The following is a 25,950-nucleotide window of genomic DNA, read 5'->3' on the forward strand; positions in this document are numbered from 1 at the left end:
CATGTGACATAATCAGCAGCCACTAATGAGCTGCTACACACTCACTTCCTTTAGACTTAACTGAGATCCAGAGGAAGTCATCAGTTCTCACTTATTCCAGGTGTCAGTTTTCATCTGAAGAAAGTGAGAGTGAAGTGGCTGATGATTGGCTGCCGGACTTACTTGGCATAACAGTGTCATGCAAGCCCCTGGGAGTCCAGATACCGAAATGGTGGGAACAGTATCAGAAGGGAGTATGAGCTAATGTTATTGAGAAACTTGTAACAACCAATCAATGTGGTCAAGGTAGTGAAGAACCAATTAAATTCTATCTAGCTGTATTTTGCCTTGGCTGCACAGACTTGCACAAGAAGATACATGTGGCCTTAGCTGTCGAACTGAGCCTTATTGCTAGATTTAAAGGAAATCCAGGACCACATGACAAACCATTAAAGAAGCACTACTTTTTTTTACTCCTTAAACCTGTGTAATTGTTAGTATAGTGTAGATGTCAGTGTGTTAATAAAGTCACCTACCGTGGTCTTCTGCCTCCCCTCGTGAGTCACATGACTACTATTCAGATTCTCCTGATCATACTGCGCTTTGTGTGAAAACGAGATACCGTATACTTACATTGTAAAAAGAATAGTGATGACCACGGGATGAAAGAAGAGGGGCATGTTTCCACTGGTGACTCGCGGCTCTGTGGCTAATAGGATGCGTTCTCAGTGACGCCAGTCTTCAGCTGGCAGAGGAACTTTTTTTTTTCTTGCCATGCCGCACACTGAGGAAGGTCTAATACAGGCCGAAACATTTGTGAACCTCATTTTTGGTTTGCAGTCACAGGTGACGGGTGAATTTAATTTATGCACTGAGCAGAGAGAAGCATCCACATCCCTGAGGAGGAGGCAAAGGGGAGACCAAAGCCCTGACGTGGCGGGAATGAGCCCCCAAATCGGGACAGGTGGAAGCTATGCTACTTGTACATATAAATGGGTGTGAAATCCAGCTGACAGATTTCTTTCAAAGGGGTTTTCTAAGCACACAGTTTATTAAAGCATTGTAAAGTGTATTAGAAGTGAAGAAACATTAATTTCTTGTTAAAATTCTACTCTATGCCCAAGCTGGCACATGTGGTGATTTGTCCTCTAGCTTACTACTTTCTGTTACAGTCTGTTTAAAGAACATAGAGCAGAGATTTCCTGTCTGGGCTTTGAAAGGCTCAACCAGAAACTCTGCTGAAAAATCTGAGCATATCATGTGGGGAATGGCCTGTTATCCTCAGCAAGCTGTGAGTGACTGAAGATGTGCCCAGGGAGGGAGATCAGGAGGAGGACACAGAGCAAGTAATCTTATCAAATAGCGACTTTGGCCAGAGGGGGATGCTGCTGGTTGTTCCAGAGTTCTAGAGTATCTGATAATAAATATATGATTCATTGCCCCCTGTAGTACAGAGGCAGCCGGTGACACCACATGTAACACTACTGATGGCAGGAGAGTGTCAGGACATAGTAGGTGAAGTGTGAGGAAGGCTGGAGGGGGTGACCTAAAAACAAAAATGAAGGGTTTGGGGACACATTAAAGCAACAGCCAGATCATAATTTTTTGGGGGGTGACCGGAAAAGCCCTTAAATTATAAATGACTAAAGTGAATATAATGCATTAAATAAGGTCTTTTTTAGATAAAAGTATTCGGCTCCTTCCACAAGTGTTTTTGACCCCATTTGTTCCCATTGCAAAGCAGGATTCGAGAGATGCGCCGACAAAGCCATAGACTGCACTGGTGCTGGCAGTGTCAGCTTGTCCTCTGACATGCATCATTTTCGGGTGTATGCGCCTACTGGAGGCAGACTCTCAGATGAAGTATTCCGCGTCTGGGTGTACGCCTGAAAATGATGCACGTCAGAGCACATGTTGTCACTGTCGGTGCATACACCCTAATCTCAACGAGACCAACTAACGTGAGCAAAAGGCAGCCTTATAGATGACTTTTTAGTTCCCTATTTTGGATGCAACATTTCAGAACTAGAGCTGGAAGATTATAACTCCAGCTTCTTATGAACTGTTGGAGGTGTAGTAAAAAATCACCCTTATGTCCTATCCAAAAATAATGATTTTTTTTTTTTTTGTGTATTAATTTATTTTGTGTGTGTGGAACTAGTTAATTGTTTTGGACGCTGTCATTTTTCACTTCCTGAAATTTGTTTAATCTGTTAGAAATGTATTAGACTTTTTTCTGTAATGATAACCTAATAATTTGACTGTAGCTTGTAGTGGGTATCATTAAAGGAATGGACAACATACTTTATGGTAAAGATCTGCTTGGTACTACAAGATGTATAAACCTTATTGATGATTGCCTATGCGAGGAGGAGGTAGGAGGAGGCTGAATGGAATGGTGCTGCACTTCAACTAGCTATATTTCAGGCTGAATCATGGTTATGAATCTTGGCTATTAAACAGGATCAAAATTGCAGCTCTACGTTCAACCTAGCCTGAGATGTTCATTAAAGGGAACCTGTCACCCCCAAATATCGTATATGCTAAGGCCACCGGCATCATGGGTTTATCTACAACATTCTGTAATGCTGTACATAAGCCCCCGATGTAACCTGAAAGATGAGAAGAAGAGGTTAGATTATACTCACCTGGGGGGGCGTTCCCGCTGCAGTCCGGGTGCGGCGCCTCCAATCTTCATACGATGACGTCCTCTTCTTATCTTCCTGCCGAGGCTCCGGTGCAGGTGCACTGATTTGCCCTGTTGAGGGCAGAGCCAAGTACTGCAGTGCGCAGGCGGTGGGAAAGGTCAGAGAGGCCCAACACCTGCGCACAGCAGTTCTTTGTTCTGCCCTCAACAGGGCAAATCAGTGCACCTGCACCGGAGCCTCGGCAGGAAGACGAGAAGAGGACGTCATCGTATGAAGATTGGAGGCGCCGCACCCAGACCGCAGCGGGACCGCCCCCCCCCCCCCCAGGTGAGTATAATCTAACCTCTTCTCATCTTTCAGGTTACATCCAGGGCTTATCTACAGCATTACAGAATGCATTACAGAATGCTGTAGATAAGCCCCTGATGCTGGTGGGCGCAGCTCATATACGATTTTTGGGGTGACAGATTCCCTTTAAGGGCTCACTCACACGAGCGTATAACACGGCCGAGTGCTATGTGATCAAACATTGCATAATACTCGACCCAGTGTTATACTATGGGGCAGCTCTGATCTGCTAATATTTTCTCAATGCTAATCCGGCATGAAAAAACAATCGCAAGTGATTTGTCCTCATGGTTCCTATAAACATTTCTTCTCTTTTCTCTTCTCCTTCTTGTTATTTAATTTTAACATGTTGTCCATTGTATTTTGCAAACTACTGTTGATACGTGTGGATTTGTTTGTTTTCATGTAACCAAACAATTCTCTATTTCAGTAGGTACAATGCCATATGGTGTGTTCGTATGAACCTGTTGATATTATTGTTTTTGTTGTGTGTCATAAAAAAAAATGTGAATGAGAAAAAACTATCACAGCATGCCACGATTGCATCCCAGAATCGGATCACACTCACCCACACAAGTCTATGGGTGCGTGTGAAACATCGGACTGCACTTGGATGTCATCGGAGTGCAGTCAGATTATTGCGGATGCCGGCAATGGAGGAGATGGAGAAATTACTCTGTCTCCTCTGCACTTGTGCTGCAATTCTCTCATGCAAGAGAATCGGAGCACAGTGCACTGACACATTTGTCAGAGTTTGAGCTGAGTGTCACTTGCGTAATCGACCCCTATTGTGTTGCACAAGAAAACATACACTTCTGTGACTCCAGCCTTATACCCTTAGTGGGATTGAGAGTGCAGGTGTATGCAGCTTGCAATTCAACCTGGTCTATCTCATGCCGGATCACTACTACAGCTTCAATCTTGGTATTGAGCCATGATATTTAGCCTTCCCTTTATTGTTTTATCTTTGCACAGCACTCCAACTGACTGTGTACCTTAATTCATGTGAAAGGGGCTAGCTGCAGTCTCATTTTAATTTGTCCCTGCACAGTGTCACACCTGGCTCCCCTGCTGGAAAGATCTTCAGAACGGGTTCCTGATGCATGTCACGGTCAATGGAGAGATGATTGGAATTTCCATTCTTTTGTATGAGCATTCCGACCACCTCTCTCTACTGCCAGCAGTGCACAATGAGAGCCTGCTCTCAACCTAGATGTGGGTTCCATTGGTAGGACCCTCATGCAACCCAGTGGGTGCAACAATGCACTGAGCAGGCTAATTAGCATATTTGATTACACAGAAGTTTCGGCAGAAATTATAACAATAGAGGTGCTGTTTTTACTAGGGCTATGTCCCTTACAAGGCTATGTGCTTAGTTTATACTGTCTGTTTGGGTTGACAGACTCCCTTTAAAAGAAACATTTTAGCTACGGTATATTATTCCTGTTCTGAGTTGCCATAGATTGAAGTTGAATTGTCAGCACTCCGGTAGGTGTGATGCAAGCAGCACATCGGCAGAGCAGACTCAACGTTCTCTACAAGAAAATGGAATCTTATATATTACTAGCTGGAGGCCCGACGCTATCGCATCGGGAGGGCAGTAATGTCACGATGGGGCAGGCATGGGGCGCTGTTGTTGCCTATTGGCATCCTGTGATAATCTAATGACTTTTGCATCAGGGGATTCATGTGCTTGACACCTACGCTTGTATGCATTGTTTTTCTCCCAGTGATGCTGTTGCTCCTCAAGAGTCTCATTTTCCCTTTTTTGTCTTCGACATTGTGCCTTTGCTGCTTTCCTTTCATTGTCATTGGCGTACTTTTTATGAGGAGCCATGTTGGCGTTGATATTTGCTTTTTAAAGGGGTTTTCACACAAGCAAAAGTTCATTTTAATAATTGTTTGTGTCTGACCGTGTACTGAACATGCCACAGCTCCTGGGCAGGGGAGGAAGCAAAATTCAATACTGACATTACAGCAGGAGATCGCAGAGGATACGTTTTGTGAGGTAAAATATTTTTTAAAGACAGTCAGTGAAATATTTTACCTCACAAAATGAATCCACTGTGATCCCCTGCTGTAATGTCAGTATTGTCTTTTGCTTCCTCCCCTGCCCAGGAGATGTGGTATGCTCCGAACGTGGTCTGACAGTCAATTTTTAAAATGAACTTTCGTTTGTGGGAAAACCCTTTTAATGTGACTGGCTTCCTCTGCCTGTAGACACGACGCGCATCTGCCGCCGGGATCAACCGAATAATTCACTGCACCTGTGCGGAATTCACGCAGGCGCCGTAAATCAGACCGCCACCATCTTTGTGCAGACAGATAGCGGTGATCACATTAAAACTGCGCATTCTCTCCTCCTGTACAAAGATGGCGGCGGTCAGTGAATCATTCGGCTGATCCCGGCGGTGTCGTGTTCGCGACGGTGTTCCGCTGGTGGTTTACCGTGCAAGAGACTGTGAGAGTGGTGTGTACGGCTTATACAGTGTGTGTGTGGTGCGACGGTGTTCCTCTGGTGGTACCGTGCAATAGGTTGGTACCAGCAGCAGTTTCAATATTGGGACACCCATCACTTGGATGTCCCAATATGGCGGTTGATGAATTTCCTCGGCTTGGAATTCTGGGATACGGTGACATCTGGACAGAACAGGAAATGAAAACATTACAAGGCAATTATATAGTTTGCTTTATCCTCTAGTTATGTATTACCGTTTGTCATGACCTCTGCTCTTATTGTTTTGAATTGTTTTCAATCATTTCTACTATCATTTGTATATTTCTATGAATTCATAAATGTATAATAGTATCTTTTGCACATATTCATTTCATGAGTGTATATATTTGTGTGGAGTTATTCTTTTTGTGTTTATTTAATGTGCATATATCCCTAGACTAAAATGTTATTGGCCAGAAGCCAAACACGGTCTACATGGTTTTTCTAATATAATGTCTACAACTAAAATTAAAAATAAGGTCAAAGATATATGGTAATCCATCTGGTAACATACACTCAGTTCTAATAATATGGCTTTTAATATTTAATTGCACCTAAAATGGGAAAAAAATCTTATTGTAGATGTCTTTATATTTAGGATCAGTTATGTGGACGGGACCCTACATTAACAGATGAGTTGCTGAATATCTTAACAGAGCTCACTCAACTGAGCAAAACAACCAATGCAAAAGTGGCTTTGCGGGCCCGTCAGGTATGCATCTGATTTTCTAATTATAAGCAACCAGACCTATTTCATAGGCATTCTAGGTGCAATATTAACTTTTTATATTTAAATCCCAGGTCCTTATTGCTTCACATTTGCCTTCCTATGAGCTTCGTCATAACCAAGTGGAATCCATTTTCTTGTCTGCCATTGATATGTATGGGCATCAGTTTTGCATTGAAAATCTACAGGTAATTTCTGACATGTTCATATAGCCTTGATGACAATTGCTGTTGTTCTTAAAGGGGTATTCTAATGTTATTGAAGTGCATCGTTTGCGATTCCATAATAAAACTCATGTATATACGCCTGAGGAGGGCCAGATTTCTTCCAAGCATATTGTAAAAGAAGCTATAGAATGTTGTTTTTTGTGGTAAATTGTAATGCGTATATAAGTGATATTGAAAGAGTGGATCATTGTGACGATGAATACAGTAAACGTAACTTGTCCATCATGTAGACTATATAATGTAGTTTATAATCTATTACATGTCTTATCTATTATGATTATATTATTATGTATAAATACACCTTTATTTGACTTTTGACTTATATAGATTTGAATTAATGCTGCATAAGTTTAGAAATATTTTTATACTTTGCTTTTCCCTGGAGAATATTAATATGCATGTTGGATGTGGACAGGCGCATAAATATAGTTCTCTTTTTAGGGCAAGTTCATACACTGCAGATTTTGATGTAGATATTTAATGTTTCATTAATCTGAAATGACCCAGTTCAAAAGCATGAAACTCCTTTTCAGTCACAAATTTCTGTAACAAAATCTGCAGCATGTAAAAATGTACCCTGAAAATACACCCTGCTGGCTCAGAAACATGTGTCACGGATGGAGGGGCAATTCGGCTGTCTAAGTTTGGTGGGGTTTCAAGAGGCAATTTGCATATTTAATTTCCCAGAGAAGCATTGCACGGCGAATAAGCCTCCTTACCTTGACAAGCCAGAGATGGTATGTCACTCTCCATAAGGAGAAATGTTGCCCCTTAGACCCCAGTCCCGAGCCTCTCACCTAGCCAAATCAGTTCTCATGCTTCGCACTGACGAGGGGCAACAGCCCGAAACACCGTGTCTGCAAATTGAGATACTGATTTGGCTTTTATCCTAAGTCATATTGCACGACTCGTTAACCCCTTCCCGACCTTTGACGCCACGTAGGCGTCATGAAAGTCGGTGCCAATCTGACCTGTGACGCCTATGTGGCGTCATGGAATGATCGCGTCCCTGCAGATCGGGTGAAAGGGTTAACTCCAATTTCACCCGATCTGCAGAGACAGGGGGAGTGGTACTTCACCCCCCGTGGCTACGATCGCTATGATTAACTGTTTCACTTTCAACAGCCAATCAGAGCGTTTTGTAATATTTCACCTATGAAAATGGTGAAATATTACAATCCAGCCATGGCCGATGCTGCAATATCTTCGGCCATGCCTGGAAAACCTAATCTGCCCCCCCTCACCGCTACCGATCGCCTCCCCAGTCCTCCTTTCTGCCCCGTACTGTGGTCTGCTCCCCTTCATCCTCCTGTCCGCTCTCCTGTCCGCTCCCCCCGTGCTTCGATCCACCCCCCGTGCTCCGATCCCCCCCCGTGCTCCGATCTCCCCCCCCCTCATACTTACCGAGCCTCGTGGTGTCCGTCCATCTTCTTCATGGGGGCCGCCATCTTCCAAAATGGTGGGCGCATGCGCAGTGCGCCCGCCGAATCTGCCGGCTGGCAGATTCGTTCCAGGTACATTTTGTTCACTGTGATAAAACCTATCACAGTGATCAAAATAAAAAAAATAGTAAATGAACCCCCCCTTTATCACCCCCATAGGTAGGGACAATAATAAAAATAAAGAAAATATATATATATTTTTTCTTCCCCCACTAGGGTTAGGGTTAGGGCTAGGGTTAGGGTTAGGATTAGGGTTAGAATTAGGGTTAGAACTAGAGTTAGGGTTAGATTAGACTATGTGCACACATGGTGCGGATTTGGCTGTGGATCCGCAGCGGATTGGCTGCTGCGGATTCGTAGCAGTTTTCCATCAGGTTTATAGTACCATGTAAACCAACTGAAAACCAAATCCGCTGTGCCCATGGTGCGGAAAATAACGCGAGGAAACGCTGTGTTGTATTTTCCGCAGCATGTCAATTCTTTGTGCGGATTCCATTTTACACCTGCTCCTCAATAGGAATCCGCAGGTGAAATCCGCACAAAAACACTGGAAATCTGGGGTAAATGCGCAGGTAAAACGCAGTGCCTTTTACCTGCAGATTTTTCAAAAATGGTGCGGAAAAATCTCACACGAATCCGCAATGTGGGCACATAGCCTTAGTGTTAGGGTTGGAATTAGAGTTAGGGTTGGAATTGGGGCTAGGAAATAGGGTTAAGATTAGGCTTGTGGTTAGGGTTAGGGTTGTGTTGGGGTTAGGGTTGGGATTAGGGTTAGGGTTGGGATTAGGGTTAGGGGTGTGTTGGGTTAGGGTTGTGGTTAGGGGTGTGTTGGGGTTAAGGTTATATCTAGAGTTGGGATTAGGGTTTGGGGTGTGTTGGGGTTAGTGTTGGAGTTAGAATTGAGGGGTTTCCACTGTTTAGGCACATCAGGGGTCTCCAAACGCAACATGGCGCCACCATTGATTCCAGCCAATCTTGCGTTCAAAAAGTCAAATGGTGCTCCCTCCCTTCCGAGCCCCGCCGTGCGCCCAAACAGTGGTTTACCCCCACATATGGGGTATCAGTGTACTCAGGACAAACTGGGCAACAATTATTGGGGTCCAATATCTCCTGTTACCCTTGTGAAAATAAAAAATTGCTTACTAAAACATAATTTTTGAGGAAAGAAAAATTATTTTTTATTTTCACGGCTCTGCGTTATAAACTTCTGTGAAGCACTTGGGGGTTTAAAGTGCTCACCACACATGTAGATTAGTTCCTTGGGAGGTCTAGTTTCCAAAATGCGGTCACTTGTAGGGGAGCTCCAATGTTTAGGCACACAGGGGCTTTCCAAACGCGACATGGTGTCCGCTAACGATGGAGATAATTTTTCATTCAAAAAGTCAAATGGCGCTCCTTCCCTTCCGAGCCTTACCATGTGCCCAAACAGTGGTTTACCCCCACATGTGAGGTATCGGTGTACTCAGGAGAAATTGCCCAACAAATTTTAGCATCCATTTTATCCTGTTGCCCATGTGAAAATGAAAAAATTGAGGCTAAAATAATTTTTTTGTAAAAAAAAAAAAAAAAAAAAAAAAGGACTTTTTCATTTTTACTGATCAGTTTGTGGAGCACCTGGGGGTTTAAAGTGCTCACTATGCTTTTAGATAATTTCCTTGGGGGGTCTAGTTTCCAAAATGGGGTCACTTGTGGGGGAGCTCCAATGTTTAGGCACACGGGGGCTCTCCAAACGCGACATGGTGTCCGCTAAAGATTGGAGCCAATTTTTCATTCAAAAAGTCAAATGGCGCTCCTTCCCTTCCGAGCCCTGCCGTGCGCCCAAACAGTGGTTTACCCCCACATATGAGGTATCAGCGTACTCAGGACAAATTGGACAACAACGTTCGTGGTCCAGTTTCTCCTTTTACCCTTGGGAAAATAAAAAAATTGTTGCTATAAATCATTTTTGTGACTAAAAAGTTAAATGTTCATGTTTTCCTTCCATGTTGCTTCTGCTGCTGTGAAACACCTGAAGGGTTAATAAACTTCTTGAATGTGGTTTTGAGCACCTTGAGGGGTGCAGTTTTTAGAATGGTGTCACTTTTGGGTGTTTTCAGCCATATAGAACCCTCAAACTGACTTCAAATGTGAGGTGGTCCCTAAAAAAAATGGTTTTGTAAATTTTGTTGTAAAAATGAGAAATCACTGGTCAAATTTTAACCCTTATAACTTCCTAGCAAAAAAAAATTTTGTTTCCAAAATTGTGCTGATGTAAAGTAGACATGTTGGAAATGTTATTTATTAACTATTTTGTGTCACATAACTCTCTGGTTTAACAGAATAAAAATTCAAAATGTGAAAATTGCAAAATTTTCAAAATTTTCGCCAAATTTCCGTTTTTTTTCACAAATAAACTCAGAAATTATTGACCTAAATTTACCACTAACATGAAGCCCAATATGTCACGAAAAAAGAATCTCAGAACCGCTAGGATCCGTTGAAGCGTTCCTGAGTTATTACCTCATAAAGGGACACTGGTCAGAATTGCAAATAACAGCCAGGTCATTAAGGTCAAAATAGGCTGGGTCATGAAGGGGTTAAAGGGTTGATTGTGACTTGTAGGATTGCTACTTCCAACAGGTGGCGCTATAGAGTTCAAGTCCTCTTTTTCTCTGAAGAGGCAATTTGCATATTAAGTTTGGTGGGTCATTTGTTTTGTATGCTTGTTTCAGCTAGTATGTAATGTTTATTCTCTTTTGTGTATCAGAGCACTGACTTCAGGGTTGTTTTTATTTTTTTTTAGAAACTTATTCTGTCTGAAACATCCATCTTCGATGTCCTTCCAAACTTCTTTTACCACAGCAACCAAGTGGTCAGAATGGCTGCATTAGAGGTAAATGTTTTTTTTTTTTTTCATGTCCTTGGCTATAAGATTCAAGATTTAATGTATTTAAAATGTAAAGTTATATTTAACCCAAATGCCACTTTTTAAAGTAGTAACTTATCCAAGGAACTTTGTGAGAAAGGGAGTAAGGTAGGTGGCAATGCTGTGTCTCTATTGTGGCGTTGATGATGTGCTGTACTAAAGGTTCCTTTACACGAACCAACCAGCAGCATTAAACTAATGCAGGCAGACCACAATTAATGATGCTCACTTAATGATCTGTAATAGATTGCTTAAATGAAAGCCCATAGGCTGCCATTATTCTCAGTGATTTTTTGTACAGCACAAAAGATAATTTCAACGGACGAACAAGCATTTTGCTTATTCACCTAGGCAGGTTAACGATGCAACTATTTTTTATTCCTTACTTTTCATGGTTTTACAACAACTCTGGATAGATGGAGAAAAAACATTGTCCCATGTCGTCCACAAGTTCTCCTCCCCGGGGTCGGTAGTTCCACTGCCCCCATTCTGAGCGATACTCACTGTTTCCCAACTTTTGGTTGGCCCACAGATTTCGTATCTCACGCCAGTATAGTCTGTAATCACAGTCCATGCTCCTCGAGACAACAGAAAACACGACCATAGCACATGTATACAGCAGCAACAGTCCTTCAGATAGTTCCTCAAATCCAGAGGATAGATCCCACATCTGTAGCATGTGTCCAGCGAGGCTGGCAACCGATCTCCAAACTCCATGGGCCATCCATACATGGGCACCAGGACCTCAGCAATAGATCCTCGCCCATTTACATCACTGCACCAACTCCCTAACTAAACTTATGACTTATTGTTCTCCCTCCCTGGGATCAACCCCCTGAATGGGCAGAAGTGTTTACACCCTCCTCCCCAAAGCTAACTACTTTGGTGGAGGTATTTAGGGTATGTTTCCATGGTCAGTATTCGCTGTGGATTGGATGCTGCGTACAGCCTTAGCGTCCAATCCGCAGCAGCCAGATGTTACAACATAGTGGATGGGATTTTATGAAATCCCATCTCAACTATGAGTGCAGGGACGCCTCCGGCTTCCCTGCGTAAACGGACATGTGGCGCATTTATCTAGACCTCAGCACATGAATATATCTTGCGGAGACGCTCAGTCTCCGCTAGATAAATATCACAGTCCAATGTATAGGATGCGGTGATTCTGCATGGTTCAATGAACACATGCTGAATCACCGCTCATACAAAAGCCGGCAGTGCTTTGGACGGAGCTGCGTCCAAAGTGCTGCCGATACGGACCATGGAAACATATCCTTACAGTTCAACCTGCACCTCCTGAACAACAGAATGCGCATCATTTATTTTTCCTCTGCTTACTGTCATCGAATGGAAACGTTAATTACTGAGGCTGAACTAACGAGCTAGCGAATCTCTAATACCATGATGGCGAACCTATGACACGTGTCAGCACTAGCCATTTTTGATGACACGCGGCCACATTCAGAGAAGCATGGGGCCCCATGCCGAGAAGGACATTTCATCCCCGGCTCCTGCACGGCCAGATGGGCGAACCCGAACAGTAAAGTTCGGCGTCTGTACCAAACACTTACTGTTTGGACACGGACACCGAACACGTACTTCTTCAGGAAGTCCGTGCTACTGTTCGGGTTAGGCTGCTCGAACACTAGGTGTTTGTCACGCTGTCATGTGCTTGGCAGTGCGGCAAACACCGCTTATGATCGGCGGTGCAATCATCCCCGTTGGTCAGAGAGCCGTGAGCGCTCAGCTGTGATAGGAGGTTTAAAGTTTACCTCCGGTCACTGGTGTCAGCTGATGGAACTACTGATCTCAACACCCGACCTGTTGCTGCTAATAACAGTGAGAGCAGGAGCGGCGGTGGCAGCGGAGATGTCAACTAGGTCACGGCTGTTCCGGCTGGGAATGGAGCCTCACTGACCGGATGTAACCTAGATGACTTCACCACCGGTCTCTGAGGCTGCGCTTGCAGCAGTTCAGTCACGAGTGGTTCTCAGCCTGGACGGTCGCATCTTGGCACCGTCCAGGTTGAAAATTGTTTATCCCCCAGACAAGGATTACGACGTGGGACAGAATGACAGACAGGTATAAATATATTGTTGTTTTTTATTTTGGTTTTATTACAGGAGACCAAGGGCTTCGGTGGAATAGGTGAAAACTGTGTTTAGTCTTATTTCAAATAAAGGACTTTATACTGGCTGTGTTTTTATTTGCCATACAACTATAGGATAAGTAATGGATAGGTGTCTTATAGATGCCTCTCCATTACTAAGCTGTGAGCTTGATGTCACTTGGCGGCAATACAAAGGTGACATCAATCCCACAAATATGAACCTGACTTTCCACCATTACAGGGCAAGTGGAAAGAGCCTAGGCAAAGAGCCAGAATTGGCGCAGCTAATAGATGTGCCTTTTCTGGGCAGCTGCGGGCTGCTATTTTTAGGCTGGGGGGGGGGGGGGGTGCAATATCCATGACCCCTTACCAGCCTGAGAATACCAGCCCTCAGCTGTCTGCTTTAGCAAGGCTGGTTGTCCATAATGGGGGGGACCCCATGCCATTTTGGTGGAGACCCCTCTATTCTTGATAACCAGCGTTATTGAAGCTGACAGCTGAGGATTGCAGAGCCAGCTGTGAGTTTTGCCTGGCTGGTTATCAAAAATACAGGTGAGCCCACACCATTTTTTTCAACTACGGTATTTATTTACAGCGTAGAAGTGGCTGATGAATGCTCCCATCCGCCGCAACTGCTCTCACTGTTATTAGCGACAGCAGGTGTCGGATGATGGGATCAGTAGTCCCATCAGCTAACACCAGTGACCGGAGGTAAATGTTATACCTCCGATCACAGCTGAGCGCTCACGCTGACTTTTGGCAGTGTGGGAACCGTGGTTCTCTGACCAGCTGGGATGATTTCACCGCTGATCAGAAGCGTTGTTTGCCGCACTGTCATGCACATGACAGCGTGGCAAACACTGAATGTCCAGACCCCCTTTCAAGTGAATGGGATCCAGGTACTGTTCTGGTACCTTAACCCGAACTTTAACTGTTTGGCCGGACCCGAACATCCAGGGGCTCGCCCATCTCTAGCCAAGGATAAAACAGTTGCTGTAGTGTAGTGTAGATACAAAACAACAGAACTTCGGCACAGAGCATCTAGTTCTGGGACTGCCGTTAGGGGATCTTTGACCTTACTGGCAGCCGTCAGGCGGAGCAGGGAGCAGTGGAATGCTGCGGGGGGACGCATCTCTGGGGGCTTGCCATTACCAGCAACCACATAACCACAGCAACCATCATCCAATCTACTGTTCTGGGGTGTCGTGGATTTCTATTTGACCATCAATACTAAGATAAGTGATGAGGAGTCTGGGAGAGGTGAGGGCCTGTGCTATGGGTGCCGTTTCCCGCCATTAGAAATAGCAGCAGCCATCTTAATTTACATAAGGAACGCCATCTTGCAGCATAGTGCAGACTCCATTTCACCACTATTACTGTTGTGCGTCCTAATTACACCCTTATTAGCCCAGAGCCCTGACCTAAACCCAATGGAGCATCTTTGGAGAGACCTGAAAATGGCTGTCCACCAACGTTCACCATCCACCCTGATGGAACTGGAGAGGATCTGCAAGGAAGAATGGCAGAGGATTCCCAAATCCAGGGGTGAAAAACTTGTTGCATCATTCCCAAGTAGACTCAGGGCTGTACTAGCTCAAAAGGGTGCTTCTACTCAATACTGAGCAAAGGGTCTGAATACTTATGGCCATTGTGATAATTCAGTTTTTCTTTTTTAATAAATTTGCAAAAATTTGCAAAAATTTCTACATTTCTGTTATTGCATTCAAAAGAGTGTACATTAATGAGAAAAAAATGAACTTTTTTGAATTTCCAAATGACTGCAATGAAACAGAGTGAAAAATTTAAAGGGGTCTGAATACTTTCCATACCCACTGTATTTAACAATTACTGTATTTTTCGGACTATAAGACACATTGGACCATAAGACGCACCCCAAATTTTCAAAAGGAAAATAGCGGAAAAAAAATGTGTCAAATGGGGGTCCGTCTTACAGTCTGAATTCAGCTTACCAGGGAAAGGATCAGCACAGGTGGAGGAGTGGTCACAGGGGTCGTTCGGTGGTACAGGCTATTGTGGTGGCCTCCAGGAAATCCCATCTCAACCTGATGCAGTGGCGGCGGCTCTGTGCTGGGGCAGGGATGGTGGCTCTATGCTGGGGCAGGGGCTCTGTCCTGGGGCTCTGTGCTGAGGCAGGGGGGCTGTGCTGGGGTTCTGTGCTGGGGCATGGGGTCTGTGCTGGTGCAGGGGGGTCTGTGCTCAGGGGCAGGAGCTGTGCTCTGGGGCAGTTGCAGCGGCTCTCTGTGCTCCGTGGGGGGCTCCACAGGAATTTCGTCAAAGCCCGGAGGCCCCCACATATCCGTTGCTGCCATGTTGCTGTGGCCTCCAGGATTCACATCTTAGCAACTAGATCTCGTCCCGAGATCTCATCTCCCGAGATCTTGGGACGCGATCTGAATCTGAGCATGCGCCATCCCCGGCCTGGTAGCCATGTTCCCGGAGGCCATGTTCCCGGAGGCCACCGCCGCAACATGGCAGCAACGGATATGCAGGGGCCTCTAGACTTTGACTAAATGCTGGCGGAGCCCCCCATGGAGCACAGAGAGCCGCTGCCACTGCCCCGGGGCACAGCCCGCCACCACCACACCACAGAGCACCACCACAGCCGCAGGATTTGTAAGTATATTGCGACCATAAGGCAACCAAGTGTGTCTTATGGTCCGAAAAATACGGTATACATTTTTGTTATTTAAATTATAAATATCATGAAATAATGTTTTCTTTCTCGAAGTGACATGCCAACCTAGTTATGCTCGATTTTTGGGCGAATTTTGACACACCAAACTCAAAAGTTGCCCATCACTGCTCTAATAAAACAACAAATGTCTAATAGAACACAACAATAAGACTGGACTGGAAAAAGTCTGTATAACTTAGAGCTGCGGATTCCTCTTTACGTCCAATCATCCAATAGTCTTTTGAACAAGGCTAGCTTCTCACAATTGTGAACAAGCATTCTCGGGAATACTCCTTCACAATTATTTTGCAGTCAGAATGGACTTTTTCTGTCATTGTCACTTCTGCCATGTAAACGAAAACTTGTGGAATACAATAGGATTTAGAGCTCCAGGGGATCTAACAGGGGGATCTAACAGGTGGATAGATAGCTGGATAGATAACCGGTGGAAAGACTTAAGTACTAAAACTGAGCTGGACTTTCAACACACTTTGCGTAAATCAAAAGTACGGGCATTTATGAGAAACTTTATGTATATCATCATAGAAATCGGCGTTCTTCTCTCCTTATGGGACATTTCTTCCCCTGCCTCCTAGACTTGCCATCCACTACAAAAAATAGATTAAGTCCCCCTTGCTTGGAAGAGACTGCAAAAGTCATGTGATACAGCCCATTATTCTTTATTGAGAGGGAATCGGTTGATTCAGGGCAATACAGCTGAGCATTGCTGTATAACGTCCTCCATGATGCGTCAGCTTGTATCTGTGAGCTAAAAAGTGAATGAAGAGCACGCATTCCCCGATCTTTGCTCTTTGCTGTGCTGAGAGCTCGTTTCATCCCACCAGCTACCAGTGGATTGCAAGTTACAGAACTTCAAAATGATAATGATGCATTTTAACTGACATACAATCAATTTTTAACAAGAAGAGGGTTTTTTTTATATTATTTCATGCATTTGCATCTGCCAGTTATTAGTATGATTGATTGCATATGAAAACATAAATTGTAAGGCCACGTTCACACGTTCAGTATTTGGTGAGTTTTTTTTACCTCAGTATTTGTAAGCCAAAATCAGGAGCAGAACAATCAGAGGATAAGTATAATAGAAACCCATCACCACTTCTGTATTTATCACCCACTCCTGGTTTTGGCTTCCAAATACTAATGTGTAATACTGACCAAATACTGAACGTGTGAACATGGTCTCACAATAATTGAAGTCATAACTTTATCCAGACAACCCCTTTATCAGCTATCCACATGATATGTGATGATTTCTTGATCAGTGGGGCTCTGACCACCAGACCCACACTGATTGGCAGAATGGGTCACTTTTATCCTCGTTAGAACCTTTATATACAGTAAATTAGTGGTTCCCAACCTTTCTGACCTTGAGAGCCTCCATGCAGTATTCTCGCATCATTCACTCCCACCACACTATCGCATCCAGCTTCAAGCATCTCCTCTGACAGGTTTCAGCTTACGATACTTACATTATCTCCAAACCCCCAAGGCCAGAATATGCACATTCAGATCTGCTATTTTGTGCAGGGCTACTCACAAAATTCACAATCTGGAGACCTGCTCTTCATAATTCTTTTCTAGAACTGGTTAATGCACCAAGCTGGCAGGCAGCCGCAAGCCACACATCGTGGGCCAGCTAACCACATGCTATGTGGCTCCCGAGCCACAGGTTGGGGGGCACTGCAGTAGATAATACTGAATCCATATTTTGCAATAGGTGATGTCACGTCTTAACCCTTCCCTTCCACTGGCCTTTGTGCCTATCAGAGCGTGGCTACAAAATATTTCTGTAGAAGTTAATGAGTTAGAACCTGTCTGTTGATGCTATGTCCATGTGACTGTGAAAAAGAACAGGAAATGTGAATCTGTTTGGTTGAATGGCTAGCGTGAAATTTGTACTGTCCTAACTCATGGTTGTCTGTGTTTGTTTTTTTTAATATCCGCTATAGATTCTCTGTAGTGTTTGTAAAAATGTATGCACCCCATGCTGAAATATATGATCATGTATGAGATACCGTATTTTTAGTTGCAGAAATTTCTTGCATGTGTGAACATATCTTTTTAGTCCAAATAGTTAAACATTGCTTTTTGCATATATAGTAGAAGTATCTAGTGTAAGGGCTCTTGAGCAAAAAGGCAGAGTATGTAAGTGAAATAAGATGATATTATTCATTTTTAGTGCACCATCGATTCCATGGTTCTGTAAATGAGAAAGTGTTACATGCAAGATACAAATATAAAATATAATAAACTAACAATGATACTGGCACAGAAAGGAGAGCGCCCTGCCCTTGCAGGCATGCAGTCGACAGGATAATGGGGAAGGAGACAGTAAGTTGGGCAGTTGAGCCAGCTTCGATGGTGGTGAGGTGGTCATTGCAGGCTGTTAGCTTTCTTGAAGAGATGAGTTTTCAAGTTTTGTCTAAAACTTCCGAGTGTGGCTGAATCGGATGTGTTGAGGCACAGAATTCCAGAGGATGGGGGACACTTGTGAGTAGTCTTGGAAGTGATTGGGTGAGAAACGAATGAGTGTGGAGGAGAGAGAGTGGCCTTAGGAGAACCAGAGGTTGCGTGTTGGAAGATATCGGGATATTCGATCAGAGATATATGGAGAAGACAAATTGTGGACATCTTTTTAGATCAGCATTGTTAGTTTGATCTGTATACATAGGCGAATTGGGGACCAATGAAGAGATATGCATAAGTGAGAAGCATGGAATGAGGTGGATTAGTAGGGCAGCAGAGTTAATAACATGCTGGAGAGGTGTGACAGTGTTAGCAGGGAGGCCACAGATGAGAATATTGCAGTAGTTGAGGCAGGAGATGATGAGAGCATGCACTAACATTTTAGTAGATTCATGTTTGAGGACAGGACAGATTTTGGAAATATTTCTGAGTTTTGCGGCAGCAGGAGGTGGCGAGATCTTAGGGTACCGTTACACTAAACGATTTACCAACGATCACGACCAGCGATACGACCTGGCCGTGATCGTTGGTAAGTCGTTGTGTGGTCGCTGGGGAGCTGTCACACAGACAGCTCTCCAGCGACGAGCGATGCCGAAGTCCCCGGGTAACCAGGGTAAACATCGGGTTACTAAGCGCAGGGCCGCGCTTAGTAACCCGATGTTTACCCTGGTTACCATCGTAAATGTAAAAACAAACAAACAGTACATACTCACATTCCGGTGTCCGTCAGGCCGAATTTCTCTGGAATAAGAAGTCAGATCGCAAATATCAAGGTATCATTTTGTTCAGCTTCCTATGACCTACATGTCCACATAGATGGCTTAGGAGGGTTGATCCAACTGATAGATTTCCTTTAAAAATTCTAATTTTCACAGAGCTTTGTGTACAATTTAGGGGCTTATAGATGTAGTAGTAGTGTAGGGTGCAGCTCCGAATCGTGTGCCAAGTGGTGCATTATGTGCTTTATTTTTGTTTGCTGTGTAGCTAATAACCTGATAGCAGAAATGCAACTGTAAGTTCTCTGTAAAACTTCATTACGTTTTGCCATCTGATCCCTGGACTCAGTCATGACCTATTGTTGCGGACCCTCAACGTTTTGTTATTTTGTTTTATTCAGTCGTACTTTTGTCTTTCAGGTGTATGTTCGGCGAGCATATATTGCCTATGAGCTGAATAGCGTGCAGCATCGGCAGCTAAAGGACAACACGTGTGTAGTTGAATTTCAGTTTATGTTACCGACATCCCATCCAAACAGGTTAGTGTTTCGCCTTGTAATAAGACTATACAAATATTAGCATCGCTTCACGCCTCTGTTGGTGGTATAGTTTTCGTCAGGTATTATCCTAAATTGTTGTCAAATTTCATATGCACATTTTCTGTTAACTGAGATTTAGTCAACTGATCACAGGGTTGGTCACTTTACACAGTCTACTGGATACAAGAGGATGTATGTTGATGAAAACGGGAAAAAAATTCAAAGTGTGGTGAAATCGCAAAAAAAAGTGAAAATTTTAAAAAATGGCGCTGTTTTCCAAGACCCATAATGTCTTCATTTTTTGGGATCTGGGGCTGGAAAAGGGCTTATGTTGTGCACTGAGCTGACATTTTTATTGACACCATTTTGGGGTAGATGTTTTGATCTCCCCGTCATTGTAGTTTACTGCAGTGTTGTGGCAACCAAAAAAGTGTGATTGTGGCATTTCGATTTCTTTTCTCGTTATGCCGTTTACTAATCGGATTAATTTAGCTTATATTTTCATAGATTGGGTGTTTATGAACACAGCGCTACCAAATATGGTTTGTTTTTATTTTATTTTGAATGGGGTAAAAGGGTGGTGATTTGAACGTTTATATTTTTACAAATATTTTTTCTACTTTTTTTCTACTTTTTACTTGCTTCAATAGTCTCCTTAGGAGATTTCAAGCTGCGATCTTCTGTTAGCTTGTGCTACACAAAACATCATCTCCTACCACCACCACCATACTCCTACCGCCACGGGCTGGCGCTCATAGGAGATCTGCATTGACAAGCACTGAAGTCTTCGGCACAACCCATCGGTGCCCCGCGATCACTTGACAGGTGCGCTGTTGAGTGTGTCTTGTGATGCCCTTTCACCAGGCGTGAGTTAAATGCTGCTGTCAGTGATTGACAGCAGCTTTAAACATGACATGTGTGGGGAACGATGTGGGCTCAGCGCCGGAGCCCTCATCAAATACAAGGACATGACCTATGATGTACCTATACTTCATAGGTAGTGAGGGGTTAAAGAGTTAAAACGTGATGATACATATTCTTTCTAATTGGTTTACTTTACGGTTTGAAAAAAGAAAAAGTAATGCTCCTGGGTGAAAAATCCAATTTATTGTAACATTTAAAAATTAATATAAAAAAAAGCATGATGGAATGAACGAGAAAAGCATGAGCGTTTCGAACACTATCTGTCATTCTTTCTCAAAGATCAGAGGGAAAATGTTCCCAGCAACCCTAAATATTTCAGGGAACGCCTCAAAACGGGATACTAGGAGCATGTGATGGAATGATTCATCATAGTAAAAATACAGATAAATAGATATAGTTACAAAGTCCAACAGGAAAATAGAATAAATATACAGTATATGATAATAAATGATTACATTCAGACATTTCCAGAGTGATACATGATCTGATCTGGAGCCAAGATTAAAACTCTTCTCTTGTTAATAGGCGTCTCCTTATGTCACCTCCGTGTGCTGGTCTATTAACCTTTACAATGGCAATAATTGAATGAAAGGAAGAAAGCTTTCCCTGGTGATTAAAAATAAAATGTTTAGCAGCAGAGGAGATATGACAGACTTCCCACTTGTGAGCAGTGCAGGCAGTATAAAGTTTCTGACACATGAGTACAATTAATATCATATACTAAATATTCAGAATTACAATTAATTTATTGTTTGATCCTGTAAAATTGTAAGATTATCAATATTCTAAATCAATACAATGTCCTAAATAAGGGAGGCACTTCATGTAATGTATGACAACAATCCCGTATGAGAAATAAATATGGGGAAAAGAAGAGATCCAAAAACTTACCGTAATATTAAAGAGTTATTTTTGTTCAAGATATTTAGAACCATACAATGTAAAAAAGCAGAGTAGTCGTAGGGGATGCTGAGCAAAAGCAGAAGGCATAAATAAAAGACAGAAAGAAATGGTGGTGTTTTTTATGTATATATGGCGTTTTGCCGCCAACTTCATTCGTTGGCGTCCTAAATTATTTTGTTATTTCTTGAATAAAAATAACTTTTTAATATTAATTTTTGGATCCCTTGTTTTCCCCATATTTAATTCCCATATGGGATTATTGTTATGATTCTGGGTGTACTACAAAGCATACATTTTTATTTTATCTTTTTTGTATTCAAGTTTTAATAAGTTAAAGAGTTTTAAATACATTTAACATAAAAACACCATTTTAAGAGGTTGTGTCATCACCTTAAATAGGTAAACTTTAAAAAAAAAAAAAGCAACTTTTCAGTATGTTTATTGTTAACAATCCTTTCTGTTCTTAAGAATAGGGGAATTTTACATTTTACTGCTCATGGCCTATGCTACTAGCCACCACTGTATTCTGTCAGAGGCATCAAAACGTTATTTCAGCACCTAATATGCACATCTACTGCATACATGTGAGATTTTATTGAATTCTGTTCTGGCTACCTTGGTACAATTACGATGTGAACTTGTTATACTGTACACCCATCTTGTGGGCACTAGATGGCAGTGTTTCCCTGCGGTCAAATATTGAAAAGCGTCAGTTTCCGTTGTAGTCAGAATCTGGTAGGAGAACGGTTTGTTGGAAATGTCCAGCTCAATTTCATGCAGAACTGTCTTTATGAACTGATCACAGTGACCTTCCTCCGATTTTGTTTAATTGACATAACACTGTTAAATATTATTTTGATTTAGTATGATTTGTTTAGCATACCCGCCATGCAGTGCTCATACCCAATATTGTATTACATGAATCCTGTACTGTGCTGAAATTGGGTGAGAAATATGAAATCTAACATTGGGAGGAGGTATGTCTTGAACATTTTAAGAAAAGGTTCTGAGATGCAGATCGCTGGAGTGCTTGAAATGATTTGGTGTCCTGGGAAATATTGCTGCTTCAGGTCTTAGCGAAGTGTCCTTTGTTTAGCAGAAGTTTTATGGCGCTGTGTATATGGTTTTTATGATTTTCGTCTGTTTTTGGTCTGTGTCTCTCTGTTGACTCTGTGTGGCAACAAAGCGTCTCCCACTAATTCATGCCCATAAGCTATAAAAGTTGGAACACATATGTGAAGGGCCAGGCCTAACCAGGAAATATTTGTTTGTTTAAAATATAAAAAAAAATGATCTTATGTTGTTTTCGGCTAGATGTAAAATGGTACATTGTAACGGATCTGTCATAAAGCATATGGATTGTTATATCTGGTCTTCAGATATCGGACCAGCCTTCTTCTCTTTTTTTCAATTCTCCATCGTTTCTTTTTGCCTGAAATAGTCTCTTCCCTAAGAATGTTCTTTACGTATTTGTCGCCAGGCTTATTCTACCAGTGGAGTTTTCTTGGCTGAGCAGCAGTCCATTAATTTTAGTGTAGCGGTTTTTTAGGATGGGGTAAGCCTGCAATGAATAAATGAGCTGCAGACACAAGGAAAGTAATCAAAATTGGAATAGGACACACAGCTGGGTCCATCTGCTCTCCATACTCTCTGCACTCTTTAAAAAAATGCAATCTTATTTTAATGCAATTTCTTCATAATGATCTTCTTTTTTTCCTGTTCCCAGCACCATTTAACCAAGTTTCTTTTTTCTTTTTTTTTTTTTTCTTTAGAGCTGTCGGCCATGGGTATTGATTTGCAGGGGGTACAAATGAATTTTACATAGTTTGCTTCATACCAGAAAAATTAGTCATTCCAACTTGAAATGTTGAGATCATGAGACGAATAAGGAACAAATTGATGAAATAATTAATATCAATTTCCTCCTTTTGTAGAACGTATATTTTAATCGTGTCTGTTAGTATGAACAGAAGTCCTGTTTCAATGTAAAGTCCAAATGTGTCAAGCTCTAAATAATGGTCATCGCAGGATTCGCATAAAAAACAGCTACTGTAATAATAGGTTAAAGATATTTCTAACATACTCGTGTAGTGGGCGGTTGTGCAGAGTATGGAGCCAGAACAGAGTGGCTCGGGTCATCATGGCTGCTGCACGTTATTGAGGTGCAGTACTGGGAGCAGCCACTAGTGAACATGTGGAGCCACACTACTCCACCTGCCGGAGCAGATGATGGCTGATAGGTGGGGTTGCCGGGCAGAGCACTTTCCACTGCTTTGGCTCACAGTTGCCACTGTAGGTAGCCAAAAAAGACTTTTTAATGGTCATCTTTGCTCGATTAATGGAAGATTGATCTTCTTTTTTTGTTTTAACCATATGAAAATATGTAACAATATATGATAAGCAGCCCAGAGCTCCCTACTGTGAATTAATAATGGTGGTAGATATGAGGACAACAGTTCATTATACAGACTACATAGACTGAATATATATATATATAGAGAGAGAGAGCGATGTACACATATACAGTGTATGTAGTCTTATAGGTCTGTGCATAAAACATCTGATCACCACCACCATTATTATGTGTATATATGTATATCTATGTATGTGTGGGTATAATATATACAGTATACTGTGAATGGATAATGGTGGTTGACATAAGAAGTACCGTATGTACATATGGCTACACACACTCTTCTGGTGAAATACTGTGGATTCATCTGTATTCCACTCCACACATTCTTCACTGCTTTTTCAGGAGAATAAGCATAGTTCAAACACATACACCTTTTCTTCATAGGACTCGTCTTTAGGACCCATAAATTTGCTCCCTGCTGTGGTTTCAACAGGCATGAATAAGAGGAAGTGTAAATGCTTGGCATCCATTGTTCAGCTGTCCCTTCTCGGCGTAGTCTAGATTTATTTTTCACATATTGCTGATGATTGCTGAAATGTGTGTCTTTGTAAGCACAAAGGTCAGTCAATGTACTGGAAAAGTAGTGTATTTTTATCAGAACACTCCTTTTCTCTAGCTATTTGCCCATTTCTATAGATCGCGAGTTTGTTCAAGCTTCCTCCAATTGCATCTTGTGTTTTTGAATCTCTTCATTGTACCGTTGTATTGTTACTCTATTGTATCTTCCTTACATATTGATGCTCTAAAACTGTAATTTGATGACATAGTTAGTGGATCAGCTAGTACAGTTAATATCTTAAGTAATCAATCTAAGAATCCTGGAAAATGCTTTTAAGTAAAAAAAACAAAACAACAAACTCCACGTATCTGCCAACATGACCTATAGTAGACTTTATTTGCGCCTTTCTTATGGGACTTTATGTTCAATACCCAGGACAATAAAGTGCGGTTGCCTTTAGAAGAGAGACCTGTTTGCAGCGGGCCAGTGTACGATGGCAGACACTGAACATGTAAGGATATGACTGCCTGAGCTCACAAGAAGTGGCTACTTGACCAAACATAAGGCATCCAGAACTTAAGTGCAAATTTTGGGTGGTCACTCCATTTCATATCGCTGCAGACAAGTCCCGTCAAGATGCTCCATTTCTTTGGTTGCCAGATACTAATGGTTAGAAGGTTATAAAAAAAGAAATCAATAAAAATCTCTTTTAATATGATTACAAATAGATTTGTGGCCATATACGGTAAATATTGGATTGACCTATACAGTATAATCAAAAGTGAAGGAGAGGTGCACTAGGTGTGGGAAGTGAAATGTTAGGTGATATTAGATAAAACCCAAGTCTAGTAGTCCTATAAAAAGAGCCCAGAAATTTTAAGTGAGATTTATTTACTTATTTGTTCCTTTACTTATTTTACTTTATAAAGCCATAAATTTCCACAGCACTTCACAGACCGAACCATCAAGTTAATTCTGTAAGGCTGTAATCAGATGATCCCCAATTAACACACAATATTGAAAAAGTCTTCACTATGCTGAGGCACATTAGAGGTTAATATGTGCCCTCTTGGTATATGCATATTTAGAGCTCCGCCAATACACTGTGTATGAAATAATCTCCGTCAATCTGTTTTTTTCCTTTTTAACTTTTTTATGAAAAAAATACTAAAATATAGAAATGTTCTTTATTCATATTATGCACAAAGGAATAATTTGACATTTTTACTTTTCTGATCATTTTTTTTTACTCCAAGTTGCTGTAAGATTGAGGCATTTTTCTCAAGTAAATGATTGGCTCTATAACAAAGGTTGTTTTTTTTATTATTCGAGTGTAAAGTAACCCATAATCCAGCACTGGATTTGTATCCTCTATCAATCCACAGTTGAGGCATTGACATGACCTCCCTGGCTCTCAGAAGTGCTGTAACTATGTGTGATGGGTGAAATATGGTGGTCCAAAATGGTTCTGGCTAGTGATCAGTGAACGTGCTTGGATAAGGTGTTATCTGATTATGATCAAGTGATAATGGAGTGTCGTTGGCGTGCTTGAAAATTATGTCCGAGTCCCCGCACCTGAATGTCTCGCGGCTGTTCGACAGCTGCAACACATGCAGGGATTGCCTAAAAATCAGGGTGTAACAAGCGCGAGACATGCAGACGCAGGCACTCAAACATATTTTTCGAACACGCCGACGACACTCCATTATCACTCGATCATGATCGGATAACACCTTATCCAAGCACGTTCACTGATCACTAGTGCTGGCTCTTTGATCAGGTGTAGCATTTTGAAAATTCCCAATGAAATGTAAATACCGTTATCGTGTTATGTCTTCTCTATTAGATCTGAGTCTTCCATTGGCTTTTCTGTAAAATATATATA

The 25,950-nt window shown here is 42.2% G+C and overlaps 1 protein-coding gene across 2 annotated transcripts in view; it reads left to right on the top strand.

The window, feature by feature from the left end:
* ACACA (acetyl-CoA carboxylase alpha) overlaps positions 1-25,950 on the top strand; it is a 483,059-nt gene that overhangs the window by 147,747 nt on the left and 309,362 nt on the right. For both annotated transcript variants that reach the window (XM_077295311.1, XM_077295310.1), the window contains exons 26-29: positions 6,071-6,184; positions 6,274-6,387; positions 10,651-10,740; positions 19,205-19,323. In XM_077295311.1, the coding sequence (XP_077151426.1) occupies positions 6,071-6,184; positions 6,274-6,387; positions 10,651-10,740; positions 19,205-19,323 (437 nt within the window). The remainder of the gene's footprint in view (positions 1-6,070; positions 6,185-6,273; positions 6,388-10,650; positions 10,741-19,204; positions 19,324-25,950) is intronic.

This window comes from Ranitomeya variabilis, chromosome 3, assembly GCF_051348905.1.
Source record: "Ranitomeya variabilis isolate aRanVar5 chromosome 3, aRanVar5.hap1, whole genome shotgun sequence".
NCBI classification, from domain to species: Eukaryota; Metazoa; Chordata; class Amphibia; order Anura; family Dendrobatidae; genus Ranitomeya; species Ranitomeya variabilis.